Genomic DNA, 13,225 nt, shown 5'->3' with positions numbered 1-13,225 from the left:
AACGACTCACAAAAACAATGAGTGTGGTGAAAATATACCATACAATAGCCTTAATTGATTAACTTATTACTCAGTTGGAATATTACATAAAACACTTTCCTTTTTTATCCTTTTTAAAAAAGCATTTTTTTCTTCCTTAGCATGTCCATTTATGCCACCCAGATGAAATAAGAGGAGTTCAAACTTTCTAATTTGATAATTTTGATGTTTTTAGTGATGGTTTGGCATGAGGATAGCAGTACACCTGAATTCTATTTTTGCCTATTCATTAGGTCTTAATTTGTCTGAATCATTGAAGATTGACTGTTATAACTTCTCTGTCACATTTTCTTACTCAAGGTCTAATTGAAGAAAAAGGCTTTCTTATAGAGGAAACAGGCAAATGTTATTGCAAAATAGAATATGTATTTTTATTATCAGCTTAAGAGAAAGATTAATGTTATTTTCAATTCCCACCACTTTAAAAATAATTCTGTATAAGGATTAAATGTCATTTCTAAGCCTTTTAAATCAAAATTGCTTGGATTTCATACTAGAAGAAGAAAATGAATGTTAAAGTGAAAAACAATTCCCTGAAAACTGGAATCTATTATGGCACTAAAATAACAGACAATTGCCTAACACATTTCAGCTCCGGATACTCTACCTGTAGGATCACTCAGAACTGAACCAAAGGCACTGATGACCACATCGGCTTTCAGACGGACTATCTCATCTTCATGTTCGTGCCAGTTTCCAGTTTCATCTTGCTCTGTCCGAACAAATTGCATGGCAACAATTCTCCCTTCTTTCAATATAACCTTCCGTGGGGAAAGGAAAGGCAAGAATTCACACTTTTTTTCCTTAGCAAGTTCCACCTAAAACAAAACAGAACACAGAAAAACTTGAAAATGTTTCTTCTCCATTGAATGTTTGGTTTTTAATTCAATTATACATGACACAGCTTATGATGATTAAATCAACATGAAGCCGTTTCTTTCACCAAATCTGAGGTTTGGTTATTAGCTATTTACATTTTGCAAATCACTGACTCAGGGGAGTCTTAAATCGATTGGAGTTGTCATGTGGAAGTTTATAGAGCATGGCATCACAAGATATTTCTCAAGTTCTAGGAACTGCATGCCCTGCGGTTGGTGGCGAATAAGGTTTTGGCTATAGCAGCCCGGTTTTCCATATGCTTTCATTTCTGTAGGTTAAGTTCTTTTCTAAGTCATGCTACGTATGAAAATAAATACCTCTGATTATTACTGGGTTGCATATATCTAAACTGGAAATAAGTCAATAAAGTGGGTGAGCCAATCTCGGCAAGTACGTGATTAAAATGGTAGATAGGAGAAAAAAAGACTGAGAAACTGTGGAATCAAGAAGTAAGTAACAATCTTACTTTCATAAAAATGCAAATGAGAAATTTAAGGAAGAGAAACAGTATGTTCTTGACAAATTCCCAGTTCTTTGACATCTATTACTTCCTTTATTCTGTTATAAAATGGGACACCCTCGTTTTTGTTTTCATGCTCATCATGGGATGCCTATCAAGACAGAATGTTAATATTTACATACCTATTTACTTTTTCCATTTACTGTTTTTTGGGAGAATATAACCCTAAGTAGTATGTTGAGTAGTCTTTTTCAAAAAAATGTACTACTAGAGAGGTTGAGGGGGTATCGTCTCATTCTTTCCCTCCCTCATGGAAGATAGGTGGGTTCTCAGTAGGACCCTGACAAGTGAGGTTGAGAAGGTCATATGTGTAAGGTTCCAAACCAGGAGTTGTCTGGGCAACATCAAGATGGAAAAACTGACTCATAAAGTGACCTGCTCAATGCTGTGATCAAGCCATAAACCCACCTCCCAGCACTCTGTCCATAATTAGTGGTTCCAAACTTTGGCATGGATCAGAATCAGCTAGAGGGCTTGTTAAAACAGATTGCATGGACCCACCCCCAGAATTTCTAGTTCTATAGGATTGGATAAGGCCTGAGGATTTGCATTTCTAACAAATTCCTAAGTGATGCTATGCTTCTGGTTTAGAAATGACAATTTGTGGACCCACTGTCTTCCCAGACAACAGCTGACTAACTCTTAACTTAGTTGGTCTACACCATCCATTCTCAATGAGCATAATATCATCCATAAGGGAGCAAAAACTGATTCTTGAGGAAGGAAAGAATCTTAGATGTCATAATAATTTGTGACCCCCCCCATAACAGCAGTAATATATAAACAAACATACAGGGTATCTGTAGTATAAAATTACAGTGTATTTGTGTGTGTGGTGTGTGGGGGGGGGCGGGTTATTTAGGAAAAAAAGTTTAAAAAGATTCCCTAGAGGGATAATTAAATAAACAAAACAAAACATGGGGCACCTGGGTGGTTCAGTCGGTTAAGAGTTTGCCTTTGGCTCAGGTCATGATCCCAGGGTCCTGGGATCAAACTCCAAGTCAGGCTCCCTGCTAGGCAGGGGAGTCTGCTTCTCCCTCTGCCCCCTCGTGCTCTCTTTCTCTCTCTCAAATAAATAAAATTTTAAACAAAAAAAACTGAGAAACACTAGTCATTACTATATATTGGCATGGAATTCTTCAGTCGATGTCTTATTTAAGATATGTTGTGAATATTGGCCTTAAAGTCTTAAAAATTGGACCACATAAATTATGATTGCACGGTATTTCCTTTTTCTTTATAAAACTAAGAGATCACTGATATAAGAAATACTAGATTTCCCTTTTCTTTATAAAACTAAGAGATTATTGATATAAAAATACTAGATTTCCTTTTTCTTTATAAAACTAAGAGATTACTGATATAAAAAATACTAGATATTGGTATGTCATGGGTAGTAAGTACACAAAATAATAGATCTCAAATTGTTTACACAGGAAAATTAGGGGTAAGTGGAATCGAATCAGGTTTGAAACCTGCTCCTACTGCTTACTTGAGATAGTCTCTAAATAAATCTCTGATCTTTAGGCTCTTATATTTAAAATGGGGATAATACAGAATTACTTGGTATGTGGTGTTTCTTTTTTTTTTTTTTTTTGTAAAGATTTTATTTATTTAACAGAGAGAGACATAGGGAGAGCAGGAACACAAGCAGGGGGAGTGGGAGAGGGAGAAGCAGGCTTCCCGCAGAGCGGGAAGCCCGATGTGGGACTTGATCCCAGGACCCTGGGATCATGACCTGAGCCAAAGGCAGACGCTTAACGACTGAGCCACCCAGGCGCCTGGTATGTGGTGTTTCTAAAGTTATTTAGAATGTAAAGCATCGAAAGCAGAACTTAACATACAGAAGATGCAAGTAAATACTATTTATTTGTAGTTGCAATTCTCTGAATTCACTACCCCCCCCAAATCATTCTTCAAACTATTCAATACCACTTAACACTGGGATTATGATTCCAATAGAAAGGTGGCCCAAGAGCAAAGGTAAGAAAAAGAAAAAGCCAAAGAACCTTAGACTCCTCTTTAATTTTCCACAAAATAAAATGTATGATTTCTAGAAGGCAAACTATTGCTTAAATAGTTCTAATTACAAACTAAATATGGCTCCATACATAAGATATGTTTCTGTATCACTTTTGTCACATTTGCATTATGTAGCACCTTATAACTCATCAATATAAACCAGTTTATTGTGTTTCAAAAATGTCGAGTGGTGCTAAATTTTAATGATAATGCCAAACTTGATTGAATAACAATGACAAATGTTTATGGTTTGAACAAATCAATACATGATGCATATTTATAATAGTACTCTTTTCTGTGAAGGACAGAAATAAAATCCTGAGCTATGATGCACATATTGGGAGAATGTCTCAGACTGATTTAGGGTCTATTTTGTCCTGTTTTATTTTTCGTGTCTATTAATACTTAGGTAGTATCTATTATTCTATGTAGATAATCTCATACTTTTCGGCAAATTTGGCATTGAATTAAAACCAAATTGGGCACTGCAAGCAAATCAAAACTTTTAAAATAATGAATATCAATGATTTAATGCTTGAACATGCTTTAGTAGTATTCTTACCATGTTTTTGACTTTTGAGAGCCTAAAAACTACATGCCGTTAAGAACATGAAGAAACTGTATTTTAATATATCCTCAGTTCACATCATAATTTTCCATATAGCTTGTACTTAAATATTCAGTATTTGTGCCAACTATGTGAGAGTGCACAGAAGTTGAGGAGTGTGAACAGTGGCCCCCACAAAGATTACTCTGAAATTCTACTTTTGAAACTTGATATGTTCTATATTCTCTAAAACATGTAAGACTAGGCAATTGGGCAGCAAACATAAATCATACCACTTCTTGGTATTTTGCTATTAAATAGCTATTTTTCATTTTATGCAAGAGATGGGAAAACTTTTAAAGGAAAGATAGGAAGATATCACTTTAACATATGTATTTACTTGGAAAGTATTGATATTATATTGGGAAAAGAGGAGCTGAGATGATTTTTTTTTTTTTGAGATGATAAGATTTATCTCAGTCAACAGGGAATTTTAGGAAAATGAGAATTCAAAGTAAGTAAAGTCATGTGTCAAATGAAATATTCTTTGAGTTATTTGTGGACAACAGAGGAATTTACTTTCACTATTTAAGAAATCTAACAAGACAAAAATAACAATAATAGATGCTTACATAGCAGGCATTCTTTTTTTTCTTTTTTCTTTTTTTTTTAAAGAGAGAGAGAGAGAAGCCAGGGGAGGGGCAGAGGGAGAGAGAGAAAGAATCCTAAGCAGGCTCCACACTTAGTGTGAAGCAAGACGTGGGGCTTGACATGGGGCTTGATCTCAGGACCCTGAGATCATGACCTGAGCCACAAATCAAGAGTTGATGCTTAACTGACAGAGCCACCGAGGAGCCACCATAGCAGGTATTCTTTTACATACTTTACATATGGTTCATTTTAATTTTCAGAGAGAAGATTTATTATGATACCTATATATTATTATTATTATTATTATTATTATTATTATTATTATTATTATGTATTAAGCTTTAAACTAATGTTTTCTCCTTATTGTGGCTCAAAAAGCCAGAAACATACTGGGTATCATGATTTATAGCTTTAGCACCCAACCTCAGGCACTCTGCTGCTTGCTGTCCTCACAACTAATCCCAGGTGGGAAGAAGCATTATTTCCTTGCTAAGAAGAGAAACTGAGGCTCAGAGAAACCAAAGATATATTAAGGGATGACAAAGTTTAGCTAAAATCCTGATATGGCTAAACAAAATCCTGGGTGATATTCATTAATGTCCAAGACAGCAATTATATATATTTGAAAGAATAAGACTTCGGTTCTAGTTATGGAATCTCAAAAACAAGGCTAATTAGACTAGGAAAGGATCTAGTCTAAAGGATCTAGTCAACCAAAGGGCTGGCTTGAGAAAGACTGCCCTCATTGGGACGAAGAGATTCAAGCTTCCTATACTAAGTAAGTTTAGAAGTACAATAAAATCATGAAATATAGTGACCAAGAGATGGACTTATGAACTCAATATTGTAAACAAATTAATGGCAACTCCTTGAATCCAGAGAAAGTGTAAGCTCAGAACAAAGAAGTACTAGTTCATACGGTGGATAGTAAGGACATATAACACATAATCTCAAGATACAAAAGTGAAAAATTAAAATAGAATTTAAATAAATTTATTTGTTAGACAGGAAATTCCTTCATAAAACTCTTTAAGTACAGAAAGAATATCTTATTTAATTTGCTATCCCCAGGGTCGAGCAGTGATATTCAAATATTTAACAAATGATGAATATAAGCATATAATGGTCAAACAGATGCCTGACAAATCAGAATATACTCTAGCCAATATGCCACATGGAAGGACATCAAGTGAATTTTAGCCTTATCAAAATGACTAGCGCACAGTAGACTTTGAATAACATTTTGTTTACCAAGATGAATGACTAATGAAAACTTGGAGGACATTCAAGCTAATGAAAGGACAATCAACTAGTAGTATATGGAGTCCATGGCTACTAAACACCCAATCCAAAGCAAGTAACACTGGGCATGCAGAAGATATGCTACCCGAACCACAGCATCCTATTTTGTGAGGTTGAAATGAAAAGTAAGTGATGTTCTTTCTCAGCTGTCAGTGACACTGCCATGACAAAATGATGGGCCAGACTGACCAGTGGTCTAACCTCATGCAGTGGGTCTTAATATTTTACTGTTTAAATTAATCAGTCTTCTGTGCTAAGTAGTTCACAGATGTCAGTGTCAGTGCCTTTTAATACCTAATGTTTGTTAATAATCACTAATAATCAGCAACTCTGTAGTTCTGGCACACGAACACTTCTGTTCATGGCACACATATTTATTTATTTGTTTGATGGTGCCTGTTCTCATGAGGGACAACTGGTACATCAAGAAAACATACAAACCTCTCTTGTCCTTATCTTCACCAATAATTACCCAAGGGAATGAAGGAGAAACATCTATAAGGTTCCATTTTGGAGGCTCAATAAACCAAACTGTTACTTTCTTTTCACATCGTATAAGGAAAGTAAGAAAAACCTCCTTAGCTTTGATTTTTATCTCCATATTGAGGGAAGATACGTGGTTGATGCTGAGTGAAATAAAAATAGAGTGCTATCGCATGCAGTAATGATGATCATTTTAATGATTAACTTTATGTAATGTGATGATTTGGTCTGATTAATATTACAGGCATCATACTGTGGAAATTATGAAACAACTTAATTTACTATAATTAAAAGCATGATGTCAACTCATTTTTAGATTGCATATAGGCAAAGTAAGCATAGGTTATAAACTATAATGAGACTCAAACCCAGCATACATTAAATTCTAATATACAAAGTTTGAGAAATAATATGAAGAAACAATATTCTTTGTAAAGATTACTCTTGAATAGCTAGATATTTAACAAGTTGTCAATTCTATATGAACATGAGGACCTCAGAGATGGAATTTCAAATCAAAGTTTGGTAGTCTGCTTTGGTCAGTGATAATCCTGAAAAATATTATCTTTTATTTTATCACTGCTAAATTATTGCATATACTACAAACATTCATAACCACACAATAAGAGTTCCATTCATCTGTAAATTTACCAAACATTTATTAAGTACCTTTTTGTTAAAAAAAAAAATGGTGCTAGGTGCTGTAGCTAATAAAATAATCCCTGCTTTCAAAACTTTCACAGAGGCAGACAACTCCACAATCATATTCAGTGTGATAACACATATAAACACAGTGTGCACACAGCAGTAGTGCAGATCAAGAAAGGGAAGCCTGGAAAAGGTACTGTATGAACTAATCTTAAAGGATGGGTAGGAAGTAATTACTGGAAAGGAATTAGTTACTGGGAAATTATAGTACACAGTAGATTATTTCTCTTAGGTGAGGAAAGAGGTAGGAGGGTAAAGGAGTTTATTTCAACAAAGAAAGAAGGAAAGATACCTGGTTAAATCCCCTTGTAAATGTGCTACTGGGAAACAGATTATCAATCAGCATTCACAAGTGGGAGAGCCCTTATCTGTGGCATGATTTTGGCAATATATACCCGCTAGTCTAGGACAGCTATGGTAAGAACAAAACAAAACAAAAAAACCTGGCAATTGGAACTGTGGAAAGAGCTAAGATGTCCATCGACAGATGAATGGATAAATAAGATGTGGTATATATACACAATGGAATATTATGCAGCCACCAAAAGGAATGAGATCTTGCCATTTGCAACGACGTGGATGGAACTGGAGGGTATTATGCTGAGCGAAATAAGTCAATCGGAGAAAGACATGTATCATAGGACCTCACTGATATGAGGAATTCTTAATCGCAGGAAACAAACTGAGGGTTGCTGGAGTGGGGGGTGGGGTGGGAGGGATGGGGTGACTGGGTGATAGATACTGGGGAGGGTATTGCTCTGGTAAGCGCTGTGAATTGTGCAAGACTGTTGAATCTCAGATCTGTACCTCTGAAACAAATAATGCAATATATGTTAAGGAAAAAAAAAAAAGAAGAAGAAGAAGAAGAAGAAGGTAGCAGGAGGGGAAGAATGAAGGGGGGGAAATCGGAGGGGTAGACGAACCATGAGAGATGATGGACTCTGAAAAACAAACTGAGGGTTCTAGAGGGGAGGGGGCTGGGAGGATGGGTTAGCCTGGTGATGGGTATTGAGGAGGGCACATTCTGTATGGAGCACTGGGTGTTATGCACAAACAATGAATCATGGAACACTACATCTAAAACTAATGATGTAATGTATGGGGATTAACATAAGAATAAAAAACAAAAAACAAAAAACCTGGCAATTGGATTTATTGGGTATGGATTTCTTAAAGAGTCATATAAACTATGCAACTGAGTATAAACTGGAGATATTTTATAGTTGAATCAGCTTCCTTTTGTGTAAGTGATGGGGCTACTGATGTTATTTAGAGACCCCACATTAATCTGGGTTGAAGTACATCTTGATACACCAACGTGGGACCTGGGAAACCGTGTTGGTGGTCCTGCACCTCTCCTTGTTTACCCCATACTTCATGTTTACTTATATCCTTGAACTTGTTAAGAAAGCCTGATGCAGGTTATATCTCTCATTTGCGTGGGTCTGATTTCACTATCCAATCTTCTGGTGAATTTGGTTACCGAGGAGATGAAGGAAGATCAAGAAAGAGGCAGTAAATTCTGCCTACCCACTCTTGATCTCATCTTCCTTAATTTACTAAACAGTTCTTAACCCATTTTGTACTTTTTAGTTTATATAGACTCACAGTCAGTGGGGGAAAGCAGAACAATTCTGATAGATTTACTACTCTCTAGGCTATATAAGCTAAATCGGCAATTATTCTTTGGCAAAAAAAAGTTTGCTGAAACCACAAGTTAAGGTTCCTTTTAGCCTACTATGATGTATATAGGCTTTGGATTTTTTTTTTTTCACCTTAAGCTTTTAGAACTGAAGAATCTTGAACAGAAAGAAACATTTTTCCATGTGAGAGTTGTATAACACAGTGGATACAGTTGCCCCTTAACTATTTTATTGTGACACTATTGAACTGCAAAAACCAGAAGCAATGCATGGGATAATTTAGGGGCTTAAATGTTTTTGCAGAGGCATCACAAAATACATTTTTTTCTAACAAAAAGAGTGTATTTTTATTTCATTTTTTAAAGATTTTATTTATTTTTTAGAGAGAGAGGGGGAGAGAGAAAGAGTGCCAGCATGAGGGGCGGAGGGGCAGAGGGAGAAGCCGACTCCCCGCTGAGCAGGGAGGCTGACTCAGGGCTCAATCCTAGGACCCCAAGATCACGACCTGAGCCAAAGGCAGATGCTTAACTGACTGAACCACCCAGGCTCCCCAAGAAGAGTGTATTTTTAAATATTACTCATGATTGACGACATTTTCTTAAATCTGACTAGCTCTTACACTCCTCAACTTAGATTTTGCTGCAGTCAAGCATTCCCAGCTGCTATCAGAGTATCTCACAAAATTATCTTCTGCATAACTTTGGTGCCTTTGCAGTATCTTCTTCAATCTTGAAATCCCTCTTTATATAAATTCTGTTCAAACAAGGATCCTCTCTTATCTTCTAATCCTGAGTCTATAAATGTTTATTAATTTTTTACCTTTTATATTACTTGGTTATAGTTTCTTTCTTTTTTTAAATTCTGTAGCTATCTTTTAAAAGACTAAAGACCAGGAACAATGAATTTTTTTTCAATCTACTTTTAATGTTAGGTTGATATTGTAATGTGATATATTTTAAAACTTTAAAAAAATTACTTATTTAAAAGCTATCAGTAGTAATTTTGAGGTGTATGTATGTGTATATGTATAAATTATATATTTTGAATATTTCCTTTTCATTTAAAGTCTTCCTATAAGATTTTCAATGCCCAGAATATATTATTCAACACAATTCACTGATTTGAAGCTTTGGATCAAGCACTGTTCTATACTTTGAATCACATAGAAGTTGAATGAACCAATCCATTTGTAGGAGCTTGCATTTTAATTTGTGGGATGAGTATAAAGTAATAACTACCCTATGTGACAAGTGCTATTATACAGGAAGCTTAAAGAGCTGTAAGATCTCACAGGAGGGAGAGGTTAATTAGGAGGAAACTAAGGAAGCCATCAAAGAAAAAATGACATTTGGAGCAGGCCTTGAAGGATGAGTTCACCTTTTTAAAAGAAAAAACTTTAAAAAATGATAATTATTTGTTTTTACATTAATTTATGCATGTTTTTCATTTATATTTATCTCTTGGATTTTGTGCCTGACCAACATGCATATTTTTAAAGTTACACAAATTACTTTTTAATATTTTCAATGTATAAGACAAGAAAAGAAGATACTGGAAAACTGAGAGGAATATTCCTAATGGGAGAAGGGCTTCTAGCTCTCACATAAAAATTAATAGAGTAATAACACATTGCCATGTAATAAAGGTTGATAGTGACTTGATAACAACAGAAATGTTCACTGCTAATGAATTTATGTTTACATATGTATATACACACATATAGATATGTATACACATAAATACATATATACATATGAATCATAAACAATTGTTAAACCTTTTTAAAAGATATATAGGTTTCAGCTCTACAGATATTCCTCATCAACATAATGTAGTCACCATCCTCCCCTTGGAATTATTGAAAATAGTTAAGCTTGTAAAGTATATAATCTTGGATAAGCATGGGCTTCTGTTGGCTCCTGGACTATTTATAGGTTTTTTGTTTGTTTTTTGTTTTGTTTTTATTTTTGTTTTTGGTCCTACTCACCATCTGAATTATTCGCATGCAGGGTAGAATTCTGACAACTTCAGCTGCCAGTTTCTTTGATATCATGTCTTGAATGCAGCAGATTTTACCTTACCAACTGATTGGGGATACATTAACTGCAACTTGTTTCAAGTGTAATATTTCTAGATAGGGCCAAATTTTTCAGTACAGAGTTGCTGTCATTCCATGAGGAGACAGAGCCCTCCTGTCCAGATCCCACATCATTCATATATCTTTCTCTCGATGTTCAAAATATAGACTCGGGGAATAGAAAAAGCTTTCAGAAGCATATAATTAGAACAGTAATTTTACAGATGGGCATTCTCAGACTAGGGTATATAACGTCGAACCAACTTCTCCAACTTTCAGTTAAAACGTTTTCAACCATTCCATTCTACTTTCTCATGTGACACTGAATTTTCACACTTTTCAAAAATGTAAACACAGATTCTTGGAACATCATTCCCAGCCATCATGAACGTATTCAGGTATACCTAATATCTTTGTGCCAGGGGAGCCCTTAGCTGCCACTAATTAGCTCTGTGTGCTGGGGGCAATTGTGTGTGTTTATTTATTTGTTTGTGTGCAGGTATCTTCATATTGCCAATCATGTTAACAGGTTCTGATTACTTTCTGTGAAGAATACCAACTTAAATGATGTGCAGGTGCCAAATGCTGAAGAGCTGCTATAAGCATCACCCTTTGTAAGTAAAATTAAATTTGTCAGCATATAGAGGTTATTTTCTAAAAACAGTCCCAGGTTCATATTTCTTATAATTAAATAAAAACTAGAAACTAGCATTACTTACTGGTAGGAAAATGAATGTTTAGCCAGCAAGACGTAGGTTATGAAAGTATCAATGGATGTAACTCAAACATCATTTGCTTTTTGTTTTGTTTTGTTTTCTTCAGGTTTTATTTATTTGAGAGAGAGAGAGAGAAAGCGAGAGAGAACGACAGAGAGCATGAGCAGGGGGAGGGACAGAGGGAGAGGGAGATGCAGGCTCTCGACTGAGCACGGAGCCCAACCCCGGGGCTCGATCCCACGACCCTGAGATCACGACCTGAGCCGAAGGTAGAAGCTCAACCGACTGAGCCACCCAAGCACCCCCTTAAACATCATTTGATATTAAAAACGTCTGAGAGGAGGCCTATAGATTGTGCCACATACAGGATCTATTATGGGGTATGCTGTATGGTATCAGAAGGAGTCAATTAAAAGGCACATTCTTTCACATGAAAATCTATTATTTCCCCAAAAAAAGAAAATGTATTATTTCAGAGTTGCAGTAACAAAGAAATTTTTCACTAACCGACTAGGCAATCTGGTGCTGTTATTTTTATTATTGAAATAATAAAGTAGCATCAATTATCAAAACAGTTGACCCTCTGAATAGTTCAAATATGGGGAAACAGGCACATCAAAGGTAAATCAGTTAATATTTTGGCAAATGAATAGGGGGAAGCCAAAGGGCACTGGAGAGTGCTATAGAGAGCCCATTTAAAATATGGCAGAATTAAAGATCTATCATGTTTTGCTGATACTGGGAAATTAAACATGTGAACAACAGATTCTTAAAATTTGTGTGTGGGATTGTACTGTTAAAATAATTTTGTACCATATTCTTCTCAGTAATAATTAATAAGAACTACAAAGTCCTTCCCCAACCTTATCCTTTAAATTTATCTACTCAAGCAAGTCTGTTGAGTCCTGACCTTCATGCCTCCTTTTAGGGATTCCCAACTGCCTAAAGCATTCTTGCAGTTCTATCTGATCTGTCAACAGCTTTTAATACCAGCATTTTGGGGGATTCTGTTATCCTGTGAAATTTAATCTCACCTATTTAAGCTTGCAGAAAGTACTGGAGGGAATTATTAACAGATTTTCCCTCATCTTCTTAGAGGATAGTGCTGAGTGATTGGCTGGTTTCCCTAAGGACCCACAGCTGAGAAGCGCTAGTTTGTCAGTAGCATCCTATTTAGCATGTGTGTGAGGCCACAAGGGAGACTGGAAGACATTTGGAATCAGAATTACATCAGTATGCTGATGACGCCTCCATATCTTCGTTTCATCAAACCTGTATCCCGTAGCATTAATGCTTTCTTAACTAAGATGGAAAGTGCCCCAAAACAGCACACTGCTTATGGCTCTAATTAGACAGCTGGAAACTACATTGATGATACATAAGAGCAGTGGATCAGCAGTCTCAGCATCACCAGGAAACTTGTTAAAAATGCAAATTCTCAGGCCCCTCCCAGACCTACTGAATCAGAAACTCTGGGACCAAGGCCCAGCAAGCTGTGTTTAACAAGCCCTCCAGGTGACTTTGATGCATATTAAAGTTTGAGAACATCTGCATTCGAAAAATGGGATGTGGGTGTCACTGCTGAATCTACTGGGTGTTGCCTCCTAATTTAGTAGATTAAAGCATTTCCGGATCCAA

General features: G+C 35.9%; 1 protein-coding gene across 1 annotated transcript in view; it reads right to left on the bottom strand.

Moving 5' to 3' along the window:
- Nucleotides 1–13,225, bottom strand: part of DPYD (dihydropyrimidine dehydrogenase) — an 800,443-nt gene that overhangs the window by 430,703 nt on the left and 356,515 nt on the right. Inside the window, exon 11 of the mRNA XM_045897134.3 lies at nt 647–857. Coding sequence (XP_045753090.1) covers nt 647–857 — 211 coding nt within the window. The remainder of the gene's footprint in view (nt 1–646; nt 858–13,225) is intronic.

The sequence above is a fragment of the Mirounga angustirostris genome, unplaced genomic scaffold (genome assembly GCF_029215605.1).
Source record: "Mirounga angustirostris isolate CCGP_5_RB_7025 unplaced genomic scaffold, mMirAng1.0.hap1 SCAF_4, whole genome shotgun sequence".
NCBI classification, from domain to species: domain Eukaryota; kingdom Metazoa; phylum Chordata; class Mammalia; order Carnivora; family Phocidae; genus Mirounga; species Mirounga angustirostris.
The sequence above is the reverse complement of the archived record's forward strand: the minus strand, read 5'-3'. Positions and strand labels throughout refer to the sequence as shown.